General features: G+C 43.8%; 1 protein-coding gene and 2 long non-coding RNA genes across 3 annotated transcripts in view; 1 reads left to right on the top strand and 2 right to left on the bottom strand.

Annotated features, from left to right (window-relative positions):
- Positions 1–25,150, top strand: part of LOC120812637 (activating molecule in BECN1-regulated autophagy protein 1B-like) — a 52,204-nt gene that overhangs the window by 11,652 nt on the left and 15,402 nt on the right. Inside the window, 10 exon segments of the mRNA XM_078097477.1 lie at positions 7,922–8,129; positions 12,158–12,216; positions 12,286–12,469; positions 14,696–14,868; positions 15,026–15,092; positions 15,164–15,703; positions 15,705–16,615; positions 18,392–18,478; positions 18,569–18,754; positions 24,840–24,920. Coding sequence (XP_077953603.1) covers positions 7,998–8,129; positions 12,158–12,216; positions 12,286–12,469; positions 14,696–14,868; positions 15,026–15,092; positions 15,164–15,703; positions 15,705–16,615; positions 18,392–18,478; positions 18,569–18,754; positions 24,840–24,920 — 2,420 coding nt within the window. The 5' untranslated portion in view covers positions 7,922–7,997.
- LOC144390981 (uncharacterized) lies at positions 1,209–4,343 on the bottom strand. Its single transcript, XR_013454834.1, has 2 exons — positions 2,862–4,343; positions 1,209–2,256 (listed from the first exon to the last, which is right to left on the bottom strand). It is a non-coding gene; the product is annotated as an uncharacterized LOC144390981 (long non-coding RNA).
- Positions 21,708–24,846, bottom strand: LOC144390984 (uncharacterized). Its single transcript, XR_013454836.1, has 4 exons — positions 22,723–24,846; positions 22,352–22,585; positions 22,137–22,249; positions 21,708–22,036 (listed from the first exon to the last, which is right to left on the bottom strand). It is a non-coding gene; the product is annotated as an uncharacterized LOC144390984 (long non-coding RNA).

Below are 25,150 nucleotides of genomic sequence, written 5' to 3'. Positions count from 1 at the left end.
GAATATGAAGGAAATTTGCTCATGCATGGTATTTTGAGAGGCTTTAATTTTGGAATAGCAATCAGAATGTCCTGCTTATCCCTGGGTGACACCTCGGGTATGTGTATTATCAGTCTGAAGTGAAATGATCATTTAACTATTGATAGTTTTCTTTTAATTCTAACCTGAAATTGAAAAGTAGTCTTGTGAAGGATTTTGAAGGAAGTTTGCTCATGTATGGTATTTTGAGAGCCTTTCATTTTGGAATACTACATCAGAATGTCCTGGTTATCCCCACGTGACATATTGGGGATGTCTACTCTCTACCTTAAGTGGTATTACTGTGTAAGTATTACTAGCTTTCTTTTAACTCTAACCTGAATTTGACCAAAAGTAGTCTCGTGATGGAGAATTTGAAGGAAATTGGCTCATGTATGGTATTTTGAGAGACTTTAAATCTGGAACAGCACATCAGAATGTCCTGATTATCACTAAGTGACACCTAGGGGATGTGTACATGTCATCCAGAATGCAGCAGCTCGACTGGTCTTTAACCTTCTGAAATTCTCCCACACTACTCCACTCCTCCGCTCTCTTCACTGGCTACCGGGAGCTGCCCGCATCCAGTTCTAAACATTGGTGCTCACGTACCATGCTGTGAATGGATCAGGTCCAGCCTACATCCAGGACATGGTCCAACCCTACATCCAGACCTGCACTCTCCGCTCTGCATCTGCAAAACTGCTCGTTCCTCCCTCACTGAAATATGTAAAACAATGTAATACTAGTGTATGTCGAAGCAAGGTGCTATCTTACACATTGAAAGGGTTTATTTCATAGGTAAAATAAATACGTACTGTACTCTACCACATCAAGGCCTCTGCAGACAGGTGCGTGCAGTGGGGCGGGTGCTTGCAGTGCAACAGCGAGCAATGAGACATGTAACGTGTGTGTCCAGGTGTTCCAGAAGGTATCTCAGGAGAACAAAGGAAAGGTCCACGTGTTCTACTGTGGCTCTACGTCTCTCGCTAAAGTTATCAAGGCCGAGTGTGAACACCAACTTCAACTTCTACAAGGAGAACTTCTGACTGTATGTGTCTCCATGACAACCTTGTGCCTCTCGTTTCCCACATGGTATTGAACAGTAGAAGAAAAGCTCTGTTGACATAAATACCCGTTTGGATGTATCCGTGTCTCAATATAGAGATGACATCATTGCTCTGATCTTGGGTCAGCTGATGTTTATTAAATGTTTGTTCAATTTTCTCGTGCCCCTCCATCATTTTCTACATTATCCAGAGTGCATCACAACAATCCAAAGGTAGCAGCAACTGCATGATGTCATATTTGTTTGAATAGAAGTCATGTGTTGAGTTTATGATTTACTCTTTTCAAAAAATACGCCATAAAGTAAAATGACATGGAAACACTCAAGAAGTACAAGTACCTGAAATTGTTAATGTACTTGGTCACAATATAAAAGTAAGTAATTTAGTAAATGTACTTAGTTACTTTATGAAAACTGAAAGTCACCTGCAGCTTCACACTTGTTATCCTGCTGACGTCACTGGGAGGAGCAGGTGTGTGTTTTATTATATTTTATTACACACCTAAAATATCAATAACCTGTATGATGATGTGAGTGACACCCACATATAATATCCCAGTGAGCATTTTTGGGTTGAAAAGACGTCTATGTTTAGACCACATTTCAACGTGATTTTTTAATACGGTAATATTTCGTCCTCTCTTGTGTGCTATATCATTATTTTAGAGGTTTAAAAAGAAACTACGTCCACATTTGTAAGTTTACCACCGATATTATAAATCACGTTGAAAACGGGTCTATACGCGAACGTCTTTTCAACATCTACGAATAGACGTTGAAACAACTTTCACTTTTAAACCATTTTGCAACGTCTTTTCAACGTCGGGCCAGACGTCTTTTAAACGTCTGGCCCGCAGATTTCTCTGGTCAACGTGTTTATTCAATTCAAATCATTTTATTTTGTTCATCTTTGCAATCTGTAAACATGCAACATCCTGTCCCAAAACCCCCAAAATGTAAAAAACCTTCAACCGGGAGAAACCTGAGGAGAAAACAGCAAGGCCGAAGGTGTGTAGAGTATGAACAATTTAAAGATGTACAGTACATCCAATTCCTACGACAGAAATGATTCTAATATTGTGGATTACTAAGCCAGGGGTAAGGCAGGACCAGTGCAGGGACAACCATCATCAGACGTAACATCAGATGCAACCACCACCCGCAGAAACCTGTGAGGAGGGAAGCACAACGGCAAAGTTGGTCATTTGGGTTTATGATGACAGTAATAAACTAATAATAATAATAACAGCAGCAGCAGGTGTGTTAGAATCCTCATTTATAGATGGTTTACTTATTACATTATCAACAAGATAACAATTCATCTGCAACTTATGGTATTTCTGGAGTAACATTTCCAGGTATATTACACAGTATCATGCTTTAAGCAGCAGTAACTTACAATGTGTTGTCCCTCTTGTTTACAGAGCACAACTTGTTGAATTCAGCCCTTCACCCTTGCAATCTGTATTTAGCCCCCATTGCTTTAAAAACGTATTTTCAATGTGAAATGCAATAACATTTATGGGTACAGCAACAACCTAACGCATTAGTAACACCAAACACACGAAAAATATTCTGGGATGTTTACTTTTGGTCCAGGTCATCATGCTGAACGCTAGCATGCTCCAAGCTAGCATGCTAACTAGCAAACTACCTGCGCTAACGCTAACTAGCTTAACAAAAAGGACCGTCTTTCCCGTATCGGGTGGGCAGCACAAGTAAAACACCCGGTTATAGTTCCAGGTGTGCTTCATTCAAACACTCCCGTACTTACAGAGCATTGGAGCCGGTAGTCGTGGTTCTATAAGCCCGTTCATGTCGCTCTGCTGCCGTAACTTCGCCTCGTCCGCTCGGAGCTCTGCAGGCGTCTAAGAACTCGCGCATGCGCGTTACAGATGTGAGCGGAGTCACGTGTTTACAAGTAATGTTTGAACCTGCCCGCATTATTATGTCTTAAACGCATCTTATTAATAGCACGCAGTCCGTAGTTTCATAATTATGACGTTTTAAGTGAAATATTAAATACGTTGAAATTACGTCTTCGCGTAGACCAAATTTCGCCGACCAGTTCATTAATTATTATGAAAATCTTAACGTTAATATCGTCTATCTTTCAACCTTACGTTACATCATGACACATTTGTCAACAAATTGACGTTTTCTGGCACGTTGATGTTTCATCCCATTTTTAGCCGGTTGAAAAGACGTTGAAATGAGGTCTTAGACGTTCAGACCTCATTTCAACCCGATTTCAACCATATTTCAACGTTGAAATTACGTCTTGTGCTCACTGGGATATATCAGTTGATCATGAGTTCACATCTTCTACCCACCAGATGTCAATCTGACAAACGCTATTACTGAATAACTAGAATAAGTCATTTAACCTAATTCTTGTTTTTCTAACGAAATTAAAGACATTGAGCAACATTGTGAAAAGCTACTGCATCCAGGGTTAGTAGTCGATACCAGATCAGCCTCCCCGGCTACAAGTGATGGCGTTTACAACCCAATGGATTTAAATGTATAGTTTATAAAATACATTGAACATATAATATATTACAAGAAATTGATATTTTGTTTCATGCCTGGTTTAGACAATGGCATAAAATTACTATCATTGTTAAATGTGTTTCGTTCGATTTGTTGTGATCGACGCTCTATTCATAACCCTGTGTGTGTGTGCGCGCGTGTCCGTGTTTGGGGACTGTAACGTTAGCGGTTTCGCATCAGGCAGCTAGTTAAACATTAGACCGATGCCTTAGACGACATTTATTTCTCCCTAAGACACTAAAAATGATGTCCAATGATTGCAGTGGGCACCGCGTTCGTTACAATAACCAATAATCACCGATGTTCGCAGCGGACGGTTTGTTTTTTTCGGCGGCCACATACTCCGTTCTGGGTCGAGCTAGCTAAGTAGCCAGTGTAGCTACCGTTAGCCTGTTAGCACAGCGTATGATGGTTGAGCCGGGAAGCGGGTCGATAAAGGAAGGTAGGCCGCCCAGTTTGTTTTCACTCATTATGTAATCTCACTATCGGTGAAATCAAACGGTACTAACTACCATATGCCCTTTTAGTTAATAGCAACCTTATTAAAACCTCGTGTACCTACTATCTAGTTTAGGCAAATAACGTTACATCCGGGCAGAGCTGAAGGCCGGCGCATGCTTCTGCGTCGTTGCGTCGACGCACTCGTTTCAATTCATGGTTCAAAACGTCTTGCGTCTGTTGCAGAGTAATTCACCTCCAGAACAACAGGCGGAGTGACGTGTTTTGTTGAAGACGACCTAGAGAGTCACGTCTATTTATGTATTTGTTTATTTATTTATCATAGACATTATTGCCCCGTGCATCCACACTGCTGCTTTTCATCAAGGACACGTTTGTCCCGTATTTTCCACCACAACTTTGCGCACCTCTCGACCGGCAAACCGGCGTTTGTGGCGATCTCCCTCCATGAATCCAACCCACTTCTACACGCCGTCATTGGCGGCTGGTATAAGCGCTCATATTTACGCATTTCTTCCGACAAAATTTCTTAAATCTGATCCGTTCTCTCGTAAACATTCTTCGTTTTAATAATGGCGGTATCGGGCTATGAAAGCGGAAATGCGAGACTCCGTAAAGGACGTAGTTAGCAGACCAATCACAGCCTGGTGCGCTGCGGGAGGCTTGCGTCGGCAAGCCTAGAAAAATGTCTCGACACACGCAAGGACGCAAGGAGGTGTGAAAAGCGACGCTAAATAGACGTGACTCTCTAGGTCGTCTTCAACAAAACACGTCACTCCGCCTGTTGTCCTGGAGGTGAATTACTCTGCAACACACGCAGGACTTTTTGAACCATGAATTGAAACGAGTGCGTCGACGCAACGACGCAGAAGCGTGCGCCGGCCTTAACTCCCATATTACAAGTTTGTCTAGAGTGAGGAAGCTAGCTGTGTTTGTTCTGCTGTATTTGGTTTTATGGTTAAATAATCCAACTCACGTCAGACTTCCATACTCCTCTGTAAAGCTAAGCTAATTAAGTCGCAGGTTGTTAGACTTAATTATTAAATGTCTTAACGAGTTTTGTCAAAGATAAGTTAACGCTAGCAAACAAGTTTGAGGTATTTGGTTAATACTACCAATATTCTGAATCGTCTAATTACTTTGTGTGTATATATAATGAAAATAAACTATAGTTTAGTTGTAATACTACAAATGTGTATATATATATATATATATATACTGACCCTAACCCCATATATATATATATATATGAAGTTTTCAGAATCCTCTTTATTCCTAATTTTAATAACCAACCTGCTGTTATTAACGCAACAAATGTGAATCATATTTAAGCAGGCTATTGTAAAAATATTTAAAAATACAACCTAAAAAGCTAAAGAAACACTGTTATAAATATAAAATATTCCAGTGAATGCAGGTATGTACACAGTAGAACACAAATATAATGTAATTTAATGTTATACATCAACATTATTCATCAAAATAATTGATGAATAACTTTTGTTCTGACAAATATATGTATAATATATGTGAAGTAACTAAAGCTTTCCAAAGAATGAAGTGGATTTTGAAGTGGAAGTATTTCATAACGTAACATAAGTACAAGTACCTTATATGTCCACTTAAGTACAGTTAACATACTTCATCCCACCAACATTTGACTAGAAAAAGGACATGTTTATTCAACATGACATTTACACATCAGTGTATTATTGTTACAGAGGTGATGGTGACACTAATGTGGGTTTGTTCAAGAGATCGTGACGTGCACCCATACAGTACACAGACATAATTTCACGGGGCAGCAGCGCCCCTTGATATAATAGTTGGGGAAACACTGTGGTGATGATTATCATGCGGATAATGATGATTATGGTCATGATGAAGATGAGGAGAATGATAACGTTGCTGGTGGTATTTCTGGGCTACACCGGTCTAGTAGTATACGCTCGGTGTATCCTTAAGTGTGCGTACTTCTTCTGAGTGACTTCCTGTTATATCCAGGTTTGATCGGTTCCTGCCAAAAATATGTTTATGAATGTGATTGAATCTTTTACGTCACCATCTTCACACGGTAATCGTTATCCTGTGGACAGATTGTCCCCCTCAGATTTCCCATGAGCTTCTTGGTTGCTCCTCTGATTCATCTCCTGCTTGTCCGGCTACTCACTTTGGGGGGGCGGCCTTCTCTTGTGCCGTATTCTTTCCATCATGTGATGATGGACTTTATGGTGCTCTATGGAGATTGTATTTTTTTGTAAGCTAACCCTGCTTCATACTCAGCTACAACTTCCTCTCTGATGGCTCCTTGGTCTTCATCATGCTCTTTGTTCACTAATGCTCTCTAACACACTCCGAGGCCTCCACAGAACACGTGTATTAATCCTGGGATTAAATTACAGACAGGTGCAACCAATCTACTTATTATGAGACTTGTGAGGACACTAGATCTTTGTGAGGAGATTTACAGTAAAGGGACTGAACACAGATGCACTCAACACTTCTCGGATTTTATTTGTGAATCGTTTTGAAATCCATGTAAACTTTCCCCAACTTCCAGATGATTGACTACGGGGGGTGGGGGAGAGGGGTGTATCACTGGGGCAAACGGGGTAGTAGTCGCGACACGGACATATTCGCAACATATTCATGTCATGTGGAGAAAATAACATTAACAAAACGAAGCAGTCCTAAGTGGACATTTCTTTTCATAAGGGGTTTAATACAATGAAGGGATAAGAGGAGGTAAGGGTATTCACTCTTATCCATTCCTCAAGCTTCACATCTCCTTACTCCTCTGCATCAGCTGCTAAGACACACCAGGTCATTTACGTTTCAGATGATGAAGAACTTCTCTTCTTCTGAACAACATGACCAGCAAGAGAGAACCTCCTTATTGTACTAGATGTTGTTCTTCAGACTGTGTGAGTCTGCATGTCGTCACTGGGAGCAACAGCTGCTGCTCGCTGTAATGCCGTCCCTGCGTTTCATACAACTAGTGTTTTCTCCTCACACGAGTTGTTTGTTGCTGCATGTTGGGAGGCTCATACGCGCCTCATTCGCTGCGATTCTAAGGACACTTCATTCTTCGTTGGTTTGTCCAGTTCTTCCACATGCCGCATCAAAGTAGACTGCTGAAGTCTACGTTGGGCTTGTACTATATCAGGCTCGTAGTACTTTGGGCTCGTTGTACTCCAGGCTTGTAGTACTTTAGGTTCATAGTACTCCAGTGATAAGGTACTTTTGGTTTTCAGTGGTTACAAATAGCTTTACTTTTATCGACTACGCTGTCTGGTCGACGGTGGCGCATGGAGTAGAGAGGATTTGCCGGAAACCGCAAAGTTGGCGGTTCGAGCCCCAGCTGCTCCATTTCCCCTGTCGAAGTGTCCCTGAGCAAGACACGTAACCCCTAATTGCTCCCCGAGCAAAAATGTATAAAGCCCTGGGTTAAAAATGCAATGTAAATTGCTTTGGATAAAAGCGTCAGCTAAATGACCTGTAATGTAAAGTAATGTAATGTGGAGGTTTAAGAAAAAAATGTCCATTTTAAGACGCAGAACCTTCATCCATTTCCTCTGTTGATGTGTAGTAGAGTTAAGCCCCTCCCAATGCTCAAAAAAGGAAAGAATATCTTTGTTTTGTTTTTATTCTGAAGCCTTGGTGACACGTGGTGTGTTCAAGGTCTATGGGAGAGAGAATAAACTGACCATTATGCTGGTTTGCTTGCTCCTATCAAAGATGAACGCTGTAGATGTGGAGTTTGTTAGACCAAAAGCTGCTTCAGAGGGTTAACTCTGATCATCTCCCCCTCCCCCACCCAAGCCTAGACTCTGTATGGCAATTGGCTGGCAACACACGGAGTGACCAGCCAAGATCAGCCGAGGCGGGCCGTAGCGCCATGTCGTCCCATCAGAGAAACTCAGTGCACATCCTGTTAAGCCGGGAGCGAGGCTCCAAGACCTTCGGCTCCCAGAGGCTCCTGCAGCTGCTGGTGGAGGAGAAGGTCCGCTGGATGAAGTGGGAGAGTCAGGTAAGAGGGGAGAGCATTCTGGGTATTCTAGTCTTCATTGGGATCAGAAGATTTCATGTCTCCAAACAAGACCCGGTTCCCAAAGGTCAGAGTGCAGTGTTTCCCACAGATCCAACGCCAATGTGTGCGGGGCTTGCTAAAAAAAGACACATGAGACAGATGCGGTGTTTCAGGTTGATAGTATACCACCTCCAGGTGTCACTCAGTGATAATCAGGACATTCTGATCTACCATTCTAAATGAAAGCCTCTCAAAATACCATACATGAACCAATATCCCTCAAATTCTCCATCACAAGAAAATATCTGGTCAATTTCGGATTAGATTGAAAAAGGAAACTATTAATAGTTCCATGATCATTTTACTTCAGACGGATAGTACACATCCCCAAGGTGTTATTCAGCAATGACTGGGACATTCTGATCTACCATTCCAAAATGAAAGCCAATCAAAATACCATACATGAGAAAAAATATCAATCACAAGACTACGTCTGGTCAATTTCAGATTAGATTTAAAAGGAAACAACTAATAGTTACACAGTATTTCCACTTCAGGCAGAGAGTATACATCCCCAAGGTGTCACTCTGTGATGTACCATTTTAGAAATTAAAGCCTCTGGAAATAACACTGTCATTTTTAATTGGATACTAGAAAATGTCACTTGCTGTTATCAGTAGGTGGCGCTATCACTTGATTCAACTCATCTACACATTTTTTCAGGCCCAGAATCTCATCAAACATGTGTAAATTGGAAAGAATCCGATGATGTGGAGTAGAGTTGCAACAGTTTAGTTGTTCCTGGCGAAGGATCAACTTTACCGATGCCCCATCTCGCCACCGGATTATCGGATTCTTATAATATTCAAAGCATTATCAAGGTCTTACCTCTGCTAAGAAAATTTGAGAGGGATCAGATTAACCTTTGAGGAGCAAAACCTGTGAGGAGCACGGTGTAAAATAAAAAAAATATTCCTTCATATATTCCATGCTGTATGAGAAATATGGAGCAGATTACATAAATTATGTTCGAGTTAAAACAACTTCAATTTTCATGCCGAATGGTGTTTTTTTGAAAATGCTCCCTACACATATAGTTTGGAATTTCTTCTGGCATTATACAATTCTTAGAGCCTAGGTCCTCAAGATCACACTCCGCGAATTTGAAAAGAATCGGGTTTAATCCCTGGGAGGAGTCTTTTACTCCAAGAAATCTCGAAAATAGGCCAAAAATAGTCAAAAAGGGCAGATTTTCAACGATTAATTGCAGCGCCCCCTATTCTTAAAATATTCTTAAAAAATCTGGGTGTGTTCAGGGGTTCAATGTTTACATGTGTTACAAGTTTGGTGAGGGCAGGCAAAATTATCTGGAAGTGATGAGTCTTCCCAGATTAAGCCACACCCCTTGCGAAGTTCATTCTGCCCATATCTTCTCAAAACAAGAAGATATCAACACCATAAAGGCAGGTGTACATTGATCCAATAATGATCCACAGAAAATTTTGTGACAATCGAACATAGCGTTTAGCCAAAAACGTGTTTTTCACAAAATTCAAAATGGCGGAAAATCTAGTTAGATGCATTTGCATACCATGATTGACTTTTTTGTAGAGCATGTCCAAGTGCACATGTGTGCCAAATTTCAAGTCAATCGGGCATCGGGGGAAAAATCAGGCCAAGTGTGGCGCTATAGGGACATTTCTTGATACTCAAATGCGAGACCCCAAAATTATCAAATTTTTCATTAGTTCTGGTATGCATGCCAAATTTAACAACTTTTTGAATATGAGGGCCTCAAAAAGGGAAAATTCCTTCCTCTCCGACTAGTTGTAGCGAGGACCCTAATTAAAGCTGCAAGCAGCATTGGACGGGTCCTCGCTACTCCTCATGTCGGATATGCCGGATAGTACACATCCCCAAGGTGTCACTCGGGGATAACCATGATATTCTGAAGTACCATTTTAGAAATTTGAAGCCTTGTGAAGTTCATTAGCCCACATCTTCCCAAAACAAGAAGATATCAACCAGATATTGAACCAATAATCATCCACAGAGAATTTTGTGACGATCAGACATAGCATTTAGGAGAAATGGCCAAAAACATGTTTTTCACAAAATACAAAATGGCAGAAAATTTAGTTAGGCGCTATGGAGACATTTCTTTTTACCCAAATGCGAGACCCCAATACTATCACATTTTTCACCAGTTCTGATAAGCGTGCCAAGTTTAACAACTTTTTGAATATGGTAAAGTCCTCAAAAAGACATTTGATTTGTGAGAATAATAACAATTCTATGAAATACAATAGGTTCCTCTACGACTAGTCGTAGCGAGGACCCATACACCAAACGCAATGTGTGGCAGCCGGTGTTGAATCTGTGGCGCACCGCCACAAATTGTCTATGTGTGGGAAACACTGAAGTGTTTTAAACTGGAGGAAAGCAGAAAGGTGTAAATATTTGATCATTATATGTATATATATATATATTATGTATATATATATATATGTATGTGGAAATATACATACATGCATATATATTATATTATATATATAAATACTGTATATATTAGGGCTGTCAAAATATCTCAAAAATAACGTTTGGGTATTCGCTTTGAAAACACAGATATTCAAATATCTGGTTGCGCATGAGACACGTCAATAACAGGAAAAATTAATACAACGAGACATAACTACTTGTATAGGTAATTTATTTAAGTTTAAACAGATTTAACAACATATTACCTACACAAAAATAAGTAAATTAATTAACGACGAAGACCGCAGACCTCTTGCTCACACACACGCACTCGCTCTCTCTCTCTCTCTCTCCGGCACCGTCGCGCTTTCTGCGCAAAGCGGTTTAAATGAACAACAACAATAAATGCAGAGTGCTGATCAAGAGTTTTGTGCAAGCAATTTAAGGCCGCGATTCTTGTCCCAAATATGTCAGGCTTCATTCAGTGATTGAAACTGAAAGTTTTACAGTGCCGACATTGAACGCTTCGAGCAATATGTAAATACATATGTAGGCATACGGTGAAGGCCAAAAGGAGACGGGGGCGGAGCCTCATCTTCCAGCAGTACAATGACCCTGAACCAGGGTGCCCACACTTTTCTGGCTCACGGGGTACTTTTCAATCGAATCTAGTGTATTTTATTCATGCAACATAGTAAGTACAGCAGAGCAGACGGTGGCACCTCTGGTGCTGTTGTGTTTTTTTTATTTTTTTACATTTGAATATTAATTTTCACATTCGAATAGTTGTTAAAAACTTTATTTGAATATATATTCAAATATAGAATCTTCGTTGACAGCCCTATTATATATATACTTACATGTATATGTGTATATATAGATATATATGTATACATGTGTATATACATATATACATTTCTATATATGCATGTATACATGCAGGTATGTGTATTTATGTGTATACATGCATATATATATGTGTTAATGTGTACATATATGTGTATATGTATACAGTAATCCCTCGTTTATCGCGGGGGTTACGTTCCGAAAATGACCCGCGATAAGTGAAATCCGCGAAATAGAAACCTTTTTTTTTTTTTACAATTATCGACTATTACATGTATACAAATACAGTGACTCGCGTGTAGGCCGTTTCACTGCTCTTCAGACTGGGCCGCTGCATCCTGACTGCGCTCTGCAGTGTTCTCTTCTTCTGAAGCCCGCGGTGCAGGTGTGTTTGTTCGGGAGAAGAACATAGTGACAGGCAGCTGTTGTCGCTCTTTTTTCTTCTTTGCAAAAAGATAACTGCACGAGACGACAAGATGATAGCACAATTCGTAGCATGTTTTGATACAAGAAGCGGGAGTGAGTTTTTAGCGAATCAGAATGCAGAGCACAATGCACCAAAAAAAAAAAAAAATGCATTATGAAAATCCGCGAAATAGCGAATCCGCGATAAGTGAACCGCGAAGTGGCGAGGGATCACTGTACGTCTATATGTACGTATGTATATGTATATTAAAGGGTCCTTGTGTTCTTTCTCCTGAAAGAAAGTGGAGGTGCCCGACAGCCCCCGCTCCACCTTCCTGTTGGCCTTCAGCCCCGACAGGTGAGACCCAGACCACAGAACCCAATTCTATGTGTGAGTAGGTTCTTCTAACTCCTCCCCCTCTCACAGAACCCTGATGGCCTCCACCCACGTCAACCACAACATTTACATAACGGAAGTGAAGACCGGAAAGTGCCTGCACTCCCTTGTGGGCCACCGGAGGACCCCCTGGTGTGTGACCTTTCACCCCACCATCCCAGGCCTGGTGGCCTCAGGTTGCCTGGACGGGGAGGTCCGGATCTGGGACCTGCATGTGAGTACTCTGAACTTCTGCTGTGTCCTGTTTGTTTATTTACTTTTTTCTATTTTTACATTATAGTAAACTATAATATTGGTCACATTTTGGACTTCCTCTTTAGTTGTTAACTTTTTAGGGATCCAAGGATTAATATAAAAAAGAATCTGTTATTTAACAAAGTACAATCGTCATCAAGGTCTGATGACCATCTTTACGATGGTCCGTGAACACATCGTTCATGATTGACGGTTTTGCAGAAGAAGCTGAAACAAAGCTTCAAAATAAACTGTTCACTTTCATCAGATTCTGTAATAAATATTCATTTCTGAGCTCCATGACGTCATGATTGACACCGTAAACCAGAGAAAATCACCTCAGGGCAGTTTCTTATTCTCACTTCAGAGCAGGGCTGTCAAACTGAAATTCACAGTGGGCAGACCTTAATCAGGAATCAGGAATCAGGAAACATTTATACATACAAGGAATTTGACTTGGCGGTTGGTGCGTGACAGTAGACAGTATGACAATAGACAACAAGACAGCAGTGCAGAAGTAATAAAATAAAATGAAATGCTAACGCAATGGGTTAGTAGAATAAGGCTATGGGTTAGTTTAAAATAAGATAACAAAGTTAGAGTTAAAAAATCAAATTAAAAATATTTAAAGAAATTAAAAAATAAAGTGCACTAGCGAAGTGACAAAAGTGAGAAGTGAAAAATTACAGTTAAAGTGACATGTGCAGTATGAAGGGGAGTAACCGGTGGAATGTTATAGTCAGTCAGTGGGGGACCGGGCTCTGTTGATGAGCCCGACTGCCGACGGGAAGAAACTGTTCGTGTGACGGGAGGTCTTAGTTATCTTAGATCTTAGTCCTGATGGACCTCAGCCTCCTGCCAGATGGAAGGGGCACAAACAGGTTTTGTCTGGGGTGAGAGGGGTCGGCTACGATTTTTTAGCTGCTTCAGAGACCTGGAAGCGAACAAGTCCTGCAGGGACGGCAGATTGCAGCCGATCACCCTCTCTGCAGTGTAGAAGTGCACCATCATCGTCTTTGGCAGGTTGAATTTCTTCAGCTGCCTCAGGAACAACAATCTCTGCAATATAACAATATTGCAAATACAATATTTGTCTCAATCACTGAATGGCAGGCTTCATTCTGTGATTGAGACAAATATTATTAATATTAATTGAAGTGTTACAGTAGTGACATTGAATGCTCCGAGCGAGCTGTGCTGGTAAACATGGAACTTTTCCATGGCATGAAACGGCAAATAAATAAAACCAGTGCATGATGCTGTTGTAGCCGATCTAGTCTATTTTATTCATGCAATATACAGTCAGCACAGTCAGGCTAAGCAGACAGTCTGGCCACTGCTGTGGGATTTTTTTGTTTGTTTTTGCACATTCAAATATACATTTTCACGTTTGAATTTCAGTTTTTAACAACTATTCGACTATATATTCAAATTTAGAATATTGGTTGACAGCCCCTTCGGTAACAGGCCGGGGGTGATTTTGCAACCTCTGCTGCCACATAAAACTGTATTCAATCTGTCTGTAGTGAACATGAGCTGCTGGGACACCAGTCTTTTTCCCTCCTCTACCTTCTGTGGCATTTGTGTCGTGTCCAGATGCTTGTATCTGTCTTGGTGCTTCGTCTCATAGTGTCTTCTTACGTTGTATTCTTTCATTACAGTCACACTGTTTCCTCACAGAAGACACACGGCAAGATATACTGTGCCTTTTCAAATTCCACCTTTCGTTTAGCCATTTTTTGGGAAGTGGGATAATTCAAGGTTGACACAAGTGGTTTGTAATACAGGCTTTGAGGCGCGATTGACCTACCGATACACAAGCAGGGAATTTGTAGTATAATATTGGTGCGTGCAGGCCAGCTCTCATAGCAAATAGATTTATCATGTGGGCCAAAGAAAATTAATTTAAGGGCCGAATGAGTTTGACACTACATGTGGTATAGAGCCTCCACTCAGAGAAATACTTGTACAACTTTTGAATTCTTTTTGGTGGGTTATCGTAACTTTGTTACTCTGATCTAAAGACATGTTTGACTTCTGCTTCTAGTCATGGTGCTTCAGTGTCTATATAGAAGCAAGACCTTTATTTTGAAAGTCAAGACCACAGAGGGAAAATATAACTGATGTTCCTAGAGTTAAAATAAACACTGGATGGTTGGTATCTACATGTGTTGAAGTTCTAACGGGTTCTCTTGTGGTCCCTCAGGGCGGCAGCGAGAACTGGTTCACAGAGAGCAACGTGGCCATTGCCTCGCTGGCCTTCCACCCGACCGCCCAGCTGCTCCTCATCGCCACAAACAACGAGCTCCACTTCTGGGACTGGAGCTGCCCCGAGCCCTTCGCCGTGGTGAAGACCGGCAGCGACACCGAGAGAGTCCGGTGGGTTGGGGGGGCGTGTTTAGTAGATCTAATCCTCTGCTGCTTCCTTCCCTTCTATGGCCTTTTAGTATAAAAATCCAAGTATTGACTTGGTTGGATAATGTTCTCCAATAAGAAGTGTGACCACAAACTGAACCCTGTGTCCCCCCTCCTCCAGGTTGGTGAGGTTCGACCCTCTTGGTCACAACCTGCTGACAGCCACCGTGAACCCGTCCAACCAGCAGGTGAGAGCCCTTGACCTTTGACCTTTGTCCTTGTGTCCCTGGAGGTGCCTCACAGTTGTGGTCTCTTTCAGAGCGAGGAGGATTCGGAGGTCCCCATGGACAGCGTGGAGATGCCTCATTTCCGTCAGCGCTCCTTCCTGCCCTCCCAGCCGGTGCGCCGCACTCCCATCCTGCACAACTTCCTCCACATTCTGTCGTCCCGCTCGCCGGAGGCCCCGGCGGGGGTTGAGCAGCCACGACCACAGGTGGAGGGGGCGGGTGTGGGAGAGCCTCCCGGCATGCCCCTGTCCCAGTACCCTGGCGCTGAGCGTGGCCGCCCCTTCCCGGGTTGCACCCAGCACTTGGGCATGGTGTGCCTGTGCAGCCGCTGCCCCACTGGACGCAGTGCCGACACCCACCTGTCCGCCGATGCCCCGCACCACGGCCCCCCGCCCTCCACCTTCTCCTCAGCGTGTACGGAGCCCAGACAGCCGTCGGAGCAATCCTCGGCCTTCACCTCCGTTTACTACAGCACCGGCGCATCCCTTAACCCCCCCGCCTCCAGCACCGTGGAGGCCCACGCTGCCCCCAGGCCAGGACCTGACTCAACCCGCAACATGCAGAGCGTGAGGGGGGGGGGGCGTTAGCCCTGGGATTTTGCCCCCCAGGACTTCCTCCTCCTCCATCAGCCTGCTGTCGGTGCTGCGTCAGCAGGACAGCTCCTCCCACTCCCCTGTCTACACCTCTGCATCCGAGGGGCGGGGTTTCCCCCCCCAGCAGGGAGAACCTGGGGGGCGGGATGCTGCTGGCAGCAGCAGCGGGCACCACCCCTTCTGGGACAGCTCCCGTGGCAACACAGCCTCCTTCCGCAATATGCTGCAGTGCAACCTGAGCCGCTACTTCATGGAGTTTGACCGCATGCAGGACCTGGAGCCCCCGCTGGGGGGGGGGAGCATGGGCGAGGGGGGGCTGGAGCACAGCCCGGGATTGTTGAACAACAACATGGACCCAGAGAGGCCTGGACCTTCCTCCACCTCCGCGCCCATTATCATGCACTACCAGCCTTCCCTCCCTCCTCCCCCCGTCCTTCACAACCTGGAAAACAGTGCCTCCCCCCCGACCTCCAGGGGCCCCATGAACCGCTGCCGGGCCTGCCACAACCTTCTGACCTTCAACCATGTCTCTCAGCGTTGGGAGCGGACCAACCAGGCCTCCTCAACCTCTGCCTCCGCTCTGGAGCCGCCCTCCACCTTTCCTTCATCATCCTCCTCCCCCTGGCAGCCCGAGGAGGGCAGAAGGACACTAGAAGCCCCACCCAGCGAGCAGCCCCCTACTACCATCAGGGGCGGAAGCTCTGTGGCCTTCCCCATTGCCCCGCCTCCCACCCGGAGTGGGGATCAGACTGTTGGCCTGGTGTACAACCAGGACACGGCGCAGTGGGAGCGAGTCTACCGGCAGGCCACAGCTGGCAGGCCGGTGGAGCCCCCAGTGACTTTAAGCCAAGAAATGCCTGTGGAGCCCCCTGATGAGGACTCTCTGAGGAGGTGGGTGTGTCTCGGTGGCTCGTGAACAGTGTTGGGAGTAACGCGTTACTGTAATTCCACTACTTTTAGCGGTAACGAGCATGTAACGTAGTGTTTTTTTAAATAAATTAACGCAGTTACAATTACTGAAATTGAAATGAGTTTGTTACTCGCGTTACTCTCTTTTGTGACGCGAAGCGGAGGGCCGGCAAATAGTAAGTAAATAGCTGCCTGTCAGCATGAAATAGTTGTGGCCACTAAACATTGTGTGTCACAGAACAGTCGCCGTACGTGCATGTAAACAGCATCGCGTCGCTCATGACCAAAGATCAAAGGCCCGCGATGCTGCAGGCGCCGCTCCATGCAAACTGTTTCCCTGTTGATTACAATAAATAGGTCTAAAAAATATGTTTATTGTGTTTGACTGTTCAGTACTATTTATATTCATTACATTTAAAAAGCAGACATAAAAGTTACTTTCCAGAGTAACTAATTACTTTTGATACACAGTAACTGGTAAGTAATTCAATTACCTTTAAAAGAAGTAACTAGTAACTGTAACTAAATACTCATTTTCAGTAACTTGCCCAACACTGCTTGTGACGTAGCATAGCTTAGTATAGCAGCACTCTACTTCTGAGAGCAGGAGATCATGTCCTATGTAGTGTTGCACGGTATACCGGTACTAGAAAGGTACCGCGGTACCCTTACGTTCAAAACAATGCGGTTTTGAAATGTTTTAGTACCAGTAATTTAAAAAAAGCACGCAATCAGCGCGCACTCACTGTCCGCTCCGTCAGGCTGCCTGCACACATTGACTGCAGGGCTGCGCAGCTATCACACATGCAACAGGCAGCCGTCACTCACAGCGAGTTATCGGGGAGACGTGCCCTCATGTAGCAGACCCACCCTCCCTCTCCCATATACAGCTGAGTAGCCTTAGCCTAGCTTAGCTTGTTGTTGTGAGCTACAGAGCTGCCAACTTTTCACTATACCTTCGAGTGAGATGTTGTCGTAGGTGAAGCTACAGCCGACGAGGGGCTGTAAATTATGCTACGTGCACTGAATTGGGTTACAGATGCGCCGTTTACCGTCGGCGAGGTTGGAGATGAACCAGCGCAGATTTTTTTTTTGCGTAATAAATAGAGGCCATGTGTGGCATGAGTGCGTGTGAAAACATGCAAACGCGTGTGTCACGCGGGGGAACCGTGAGTTGGCAGCCTGTAGCTTTGTTGGCTAGCTTGACCAGGCTCAACCTTCCTAACAGTCAAACATCAAGCAACATAAGACAAAGCAAGACAGCAAATAAGTTACTGAATAGTCCAGTAGAAATATATACATGCAAAATAACCTATTTCAGGTTAGAATGCACACAAAATTGTACCAAATAATACACACTCCTTGCCATAGGCTACATACTGGTGGAGCGTGAGGGCGGATCTTCACCTAATTATTTTTATTTTTAGTTAACAAAATATGAATGTGAGAATATCAAACTATATGCAAGTAAATCATTTTTATCACACAGACAGTCAAACAGATTCCAGGTAAAAAAGGAACCTTACAGATTTATTACTATCATAGATAAATATTCCAGTATCCTATTTGTGATAAATATCAGGTATCGTAATATTTTGGGAGGTATCAAAGTCATAATTTTGGTATTGTGACAACCCTAGTCCCATGATTGACAATCTGTCAATAATTTACTCAACAGCTCGTTAATCAATCATGATTGACAAACTTTCTCACAGTAAGTCGTTTATCAATCTCTCTTTTAACGTCTCCTTCATCTAGGCGACTGCTGGAATCATCTCTGTTATCGCTGTCTCGCTACGACATGTCTGGATCCAGAGACCACCCCATCTACCCCGACCCAGCCAGGTAACCCCACCCGCCCCCACCATCCGATTAGGCCCACTGACCCGTCCCACCACCTATCCGACCCACTGACCTCCCCTTTGTGCTCTGTAGACTCTCTCCAGCTGCTTACTACGCCCAGAGGATGATCCAGTACCTGTCGAGGAGGGACAGTATTCGCCAGCGTTCTCTCCGTTACCAGCAGAACCGCCTCCGGGCGATGTCGTCCTCCTCCAACAGTCCGGCCAGCAACCCGTCCGGCGCCATGGACAACAGTGACGTGGACTTTGAGGAGCTGGAGTAAGTTGTGTTTTGTCTCCTCATGGGTCCAATACGACAAGTGATGACAAGCTATGGATGCTGTCTCGTTTCTTGTATTCATCTGTATTTATACACTACAGTTTTTGTCGACGAAAACTAGACTAAAAATGTAATTAGTTTTAGTCACATTTAATCTACAACTTGTCTACAACTGCATAGTAGTTTAGCTTGCAGTACTTGGTTGTCCATTAGATCAGTGGTCCCCAACCATTGGGCCGCGGACCGGTACTGGTCCGTGGGCCGTTTGGTACCGGTATATTTTTTTTCTGAAAAATGTTTTATTTTGAAAATTGACCGGATTTTCTCCTATTTATGTGCGCTCGTACCTCTGACAGATTCCCCACGCGGCACCAGGCGTTTTTCTTGCCCTTTTACCGTGCACGGCAGTTTCGCCGACCAGCGAACAGAGCGCGCGACTACTCCCCCCCCCTTGGCTGCATCATAAACCAGCCATTCTAAACTGGACCCCCACTTTTCATTCAACAGTCTTTTCTTTCTCTTTGTCTCTTTGTTTATTTGTTGCTTTCATGACCAGTTCTTCGCTCTGGTGTCCTGCGGGTTTTCCTCCACCTGCTCTGTGCCGCCACGTCCTTCACCTGCTCTGCGCGGTTCTATCAAAAGGATCCACCTGTCACGTGTGGCGCCTCTATGTTGCTTAGTAACGAGCGTACGGTGGCCGAGATGGTTTAACACCGTCTTCTCACGATGTGGCGAGTGAACTATAGTTGAAATGCGTGAGGCTTCAGAACCTGCAATGACTTTATTATGTTGGACGTGTTTGTGACGGAGCGTCTCATCCAGCGAGGAAACGCTGCCTGCCGTCGCCAGAGAACAGAGCAGAAAGGTCCGACAGTCTGTTAAACGGGTCTTCATGTTTCTGTGAAGCAGCGCGGCTTCAGTCTGCTAACAGTCAGCTAAACCGAGACAGCGGAGCTAAACTAACGAAGCCACATTCAAACTCGCCGAAGCGTAAAATAGTCTTCGCGGTCCGTAGTCGGTGCACAAGAACCACCGCTGCACCGAAGTGAGCGTTCTGTGTTCGTGGATGACGTCATCATGATGCTTTAATATCCGCCGTACTTTGCCTGTCTGTTGTCTGTTGGGTGCGTGCAAATTTAGGAGGAAAAGGTATCGTGACTTTGTCAACCACCAACATGTTCGTCTCGTCTCGTTAACAAAAGTTAGAATAGATGTAATTCAAAACACACTTCAGGTCGCGGGCCGAACAGGATAAACATTTATTGAACACACTAAAACTAAATGTTTCTTTTAACATAAATATAAATACAAAAAGACAGGAATGTTATTCTGCAATAAATAAACTTATACTTTAAATAACTTAAAATATCTTTTAGCTATTTTATAGCTCTCCATAAAAATATATCTAGTCAAAATTAGAAATATGTTAGAAATATGAACATGCTGCAAAAAAACACCTGAAAAAATAAATAAAAATTGTGACAGCTTGTGCTTTAAGTAAACATTAAAATAACAAATCAAAACATTTTAGTTTCTTTGCTTTTGTCATTTTATATAAAAAAACCTTAGATTTTAAATATCACAAATGATTTTACTCTCCATAAAAATATCTCCTGTCAAAATTATACAAGTTAGAAATATGAACATACTGCAAAACAAAACAAAACCTGGAAATATAAATAAAATGTGTGCTTTTTAGTAATAACAAATAACGATGCAAAACATTCAGTCAATTCAGAGTCGCATGTAGACGGAGCTGGGACTGGAGTGAATAAACAGTGTCGTACTTTGTCTTTAGTGTCCCATTACACTGCAGCTCAATCAGCTCCATCTGAATCTGCACAGGTGCAGTTTCCACGTCGACGGCAAATGGGTTGCGAAACAACTCAATTCTTTTTTTGTTCCTTAAAATCACCAAAGCGCCGTGCGCAGTCCGCTCAGTTTATCAGCAAAGTGCGTATTTGGGAACACCGTTGTGCCGCATTACTTGGCAACAGGGAAAGTGGTGCAAGTTGCACTGGTGCATTTGTGTCTCCCATAAAATCAACTTCACTGCGTCATACATGTCAGTGATCATGCGGTCACGTCCCTGGAGCTGGAGGTTTAAGGCATTGAGACGTGCGGTTATGTCAGCCAGAAACCCCACGGAAAGCGCTCGGCATGGCAGCTGAAGCGCTGCATTATGGGATCTGTAGTTTATTTTGTTATCAGCGCTTCATATCGTCGGGCCATTAGTAACAATAATATGAAATGATCTCGCGGGCCAGATATAATTGCATGCCGGGCCGGATATGGCCCGCGGGCCTTGAGTTTGACACATATTGTCTAGGTCGTCTTCAACAAAACACGTCTCTCCACCTGTTGTTTTGGTGGTGAATTGCTCTGCAACACACGCAGAACCATGAATTGAAATGAGTGCGTCGACGCAACGACGCAGACGCAGAAAAAAAGGTTGTTAACGAACATTTTCACTGCTGCAAAACACCTTTTATTGTGACAAACAATGACGAGAAAATAAAAGACATCTGCTGGCTGCATAAGTACCCCCCCTCCAAGTCAATACTTGGTAGAACCCCCTTCACTGCTCTTCCAGCTGGCGTACATTGCCATGACTTGGTCGATTGAAAAGTACCCCGTGAGCCAGAAAAGTGTGGCCACCCCGGTTCAGGGTCATTGTACTGCTGGAAGATGAGGCTCCGCCCCTGTCTTCTTATGGCCTTCACCGTCACTGCATGAAAAGTGAGATTTTCGCCCCCGTAAACGCCCGGAAATCTCCCTAATTTCCGACAATTTCCGACAATTTGCAACCCGCGCACGTCGCGTTTGTCTGTGCCACAAATTGTCGGAAACGAACCATGACATAGGCTGCATCCTATGCAGGCTACTACACTATTATTAGGATACCAACCAGGACATCAATGAATTTATAGAGAAAATGAACATTTGCCACATGTTTATGCAAAGAAAGAGCTTTATTAACAACACACAAACAACAACTACATACAAAGTGAGGATCTGCCCACACTTGGGTAACGGCGGTTTAAAAACTACAGCTCAGTAAACTGTCCGTTTGCCTCCTCGGGGTTGTAGACCGTCACTGGCGCCGCGTTTTCCGAGGCAGGTCTGTTGTGCAGGCGGCTCGTGTGCGTGTGGCGACTGTACAATCCACCCCGAGACCCCGCCAACAACGCCGTCCCCTCCGTCCGACGTGAGCTCTACGGTGGCGGATTTCCAGCGTTCCACCTCGTCATCAGCCAGCACACTTTGTCTCGATTCCAGCGGCTGTAAAAACAACAATGAATCAGTACTGTGCGATGCGATGCGTACGGACACAACACATCGATCAATGCACCTGAAAAAAAGTCAGCAAATAAACTCTGACCCTCTTTTTCTCGCTCGACTCCGCGCTGAATCCTTCGCAGCTTCCGCCCGCAATGAGTGTCCGCCTGAACCTGAAGCTCCTGCGTCCCGTCTCACAATACGTCTCACAGGTGGCTGGAAAACAATTAAATGAGTGTGGTATGAATACAAAAAAATCAAACTCAAGTCACAGTAACATTTAACAAGGAAGGAGAAACAGTAAACAGTGTCACTTACACACAATGACGTCGTCTAAATCTGGACTTTTCCCGGAGCAAATACGAGGTCACCGCCTCATCATGAGGCGAGATTAGTCCGTGAAAACAACATGATCGGTATCCATCCTATGGTATCTATACGTATATATTTCCTTATAGCGCAGAATGAAAGCATATTCTGTAAATGTTACCCTTGCTCCGGTTCGTAGCGCCTGTAGTTCGTCTCGGAGTTGTGAAGACGGCGCACCGCTTCCTGTAAACGACACGGCAAAGAAAACACACTTTAATAAAGCTGTTTCTGCTCACTTGTAAGGCTACTAGGCTACTCTTAGCTTAGCTTGAGGCTACGCTACTCTTAGCTTAGCTTGCAGTCATCGAACGTATTCTTACCGCTATCGTGGGATTGTGCGCCCGTCTCCTCTTCTTTGAGTCGGTTCCTCTCCTCCATGGACAGAAACCTGCAGAGTCCCGAACGCTCCAGTGGAGCGAACCGCTCGTTGATATCGGCAGTTTGTTGTTGGAGTTGACGAGACGATCCACTGAGATCATCAGCAGCTTCTTCTGTCTGTCTGCGGACTGGCCGAAAGTTGGTGACCGCGGAGAGGAGTTGAAGGCGAGTTGAACGCGAGACGTCGTCCCGCCATTATTCACGAAGCAGCAAAAACCAAACAAAGGAACTGGAGATACAGTTCTTCTGAATGTAGTAACACACACGTGTCTGTTTGTATGCTCGTCTTGCAAGTACTGCTGTATCAGTCATGCCTATGACCTCACACGTGATTGGACGAGGAGTCTAAGGGTCCTCCAATCACATACGAGGTTATTGTTATACGGAAGGACCAGTATTTTCAGCATATGTTTATGCTAAGTGGTGTGGAAACACTAACAGTTTTGAGGAACCCGTCCTTGACCCTCTAGCAGAACTACAACCAGCCATTATAAAGCAGTTTATAGTTGTTAATGTTGTGTCAAAGGGTACGGCATTTAAACATGTTCTTGCACACGTTTCCTGGCTTCATCTCCACCCGGACAGACATTTTTTTGGAAAGCCAATAGAAGTTTGGGGCTTGCAGGGAACAGACACGTCATACCCAGCATCATTCTGCCAGTTGAGCGCATTGCTAGAAGATGTGTGGTTAATACATCCTCTGTGCATTTAGGTAAGACCAAAGAAAAGGTCACTGTAGTCCTGCCACTATGCACTGTAGTTGAGGTCTAGCAGACTGTGATCTCTGCAGACCCCTCATGCTGATTCAAATGTTGTCTGCATGGAATGCTCATTTTACCTTGATTAAAACTAATCTTTTAAAGAAGTTATTTTGTGTATCTTTTTTACATAACATTTGCCATTGCTAATGGCGTACACAGTAATCTAGCATATTTGAATTAAATAAATCAATTCAAGCTAAAATGTAAGAGTCTATAATTAGGCTACTGAGCCTGATCTATTTGTACCAGAGATTTTCTTACCTTTTAAAAAAATGTCACCTGGGCTAAAACTCCCTCTGCGACCCTGATTTGCATTTGTATAGCTCACAGCATGTTCATTTACATGTCAAAGCCTCCCCTAGAATTAGGAGGAGGGCGGACATGGGGGGACAACTGCCAAGGGAGGCCCACGTCAATTTCTGACAATTTACGGCAGTTTTCGGCGTTGCCCGCAAATTGCCGTGAACAGCCGCAAACCTGAAATTCCACGACAATTTACAGTGCCGCATACTGCCGAAAATCCCACTTTTCATGCAGCGCGTATGCCTACATATGTATTTACATATACATAGGGCTTTCAACGAATATTCTATATTCGAATATGAAAATTAATATTCAAAAGTAAAAAAAATTTAAAAACTGCAGCGTGACTGTGTGTGCTTAGCGGGTGGGCACGCACCTGACTACTGACTATGTTGCATGAATAAAATAGACTAGATTGGCTACAACAGCTTCATGCACTGCTTTGATTATTTGCCGTGTCATGCCAAGGAAAAGTTCTGTGTTTATGGCACAGCTCGCTCGGAGCGTTCAATGTCGGCACTGTAAAACTTTCAGTTTCAATCACTGAATGAAGCCTGACATATTTGGGACAAGAATCGCGACCTTAAATTGCTTGCACAAAACTCTTGATCAGCACTCTGCATTTATTGTTGTTGTTCATTTAAACCGCTTTGCGCAGAAAGCGCGACGGTGCCGGAGAGAGAGAGAGATACATTTTATATGATTTGATTTGATGTATTTTGTAATATTTAGTGTCACTTTTTACCTTTTACCTCCCGTACAATTATAGACCGTTCATTTCTTTGAGCGTGAGCAGACCTAGAAAATCAGCAAGGGATCAAATAGTTATTTCCTCCACTGTGTGTACATATTCGGTCAACAGGGTTTCTTTTGGCTGTATTAGTGGTAGTTTTACCTCTGTTGTAGTAGTAGGTGTTGTACCAGTAGCCCTTTCCGTCTGGGTTTCTGTACTGTGCCGTGTTCTTCTCTAAGCTCTTCCCTCTCTCTCTCTGCAGTGATAACGGGGAGCGAGCGAGGCACCGGATCACTCGTAACGCCAGGATGTCGGCTCCTTCTCTGGGTCGTTTTGTCCCGCGGTGAAACACCTCTCACCTCAACTCTAGAGGAGCTGTTTTCCCTGGAGGAAGCTTTAACACTTTAACACTTTACTTGTTATGTTAACATCTGACCTCCGCTGTCTTTCTGTCTTCTCTCTGACCTGGTTGTGCTTTTGTTAGGAAGCCAACAAAACTTCTGTGATTCTGAGTTCTATGTGTTTGCACACTGATTGAACCAGTTATGAAGATTCTGTTATATTTGAAGCGTC

This window comes from Gasterosteus aculeatus, chromosome Y, assembly GCF_964276395.1.
Source record: "Gasterosteus aculeatus chromosome Y, fGasAcu3.hap1.1, whole genome shotgun sequence".
In the NCBI taxonomy this organism is placed as follows: Eukaryota; Metazoa; Chordata; class Actinopteri; order Perciformes; family Gasterosteidae; genus Gasterosteus; species Gasterosteus aculeatus.
This window is presented reverse-complemented; position numbering and strand designations above follow the sequence as displayed.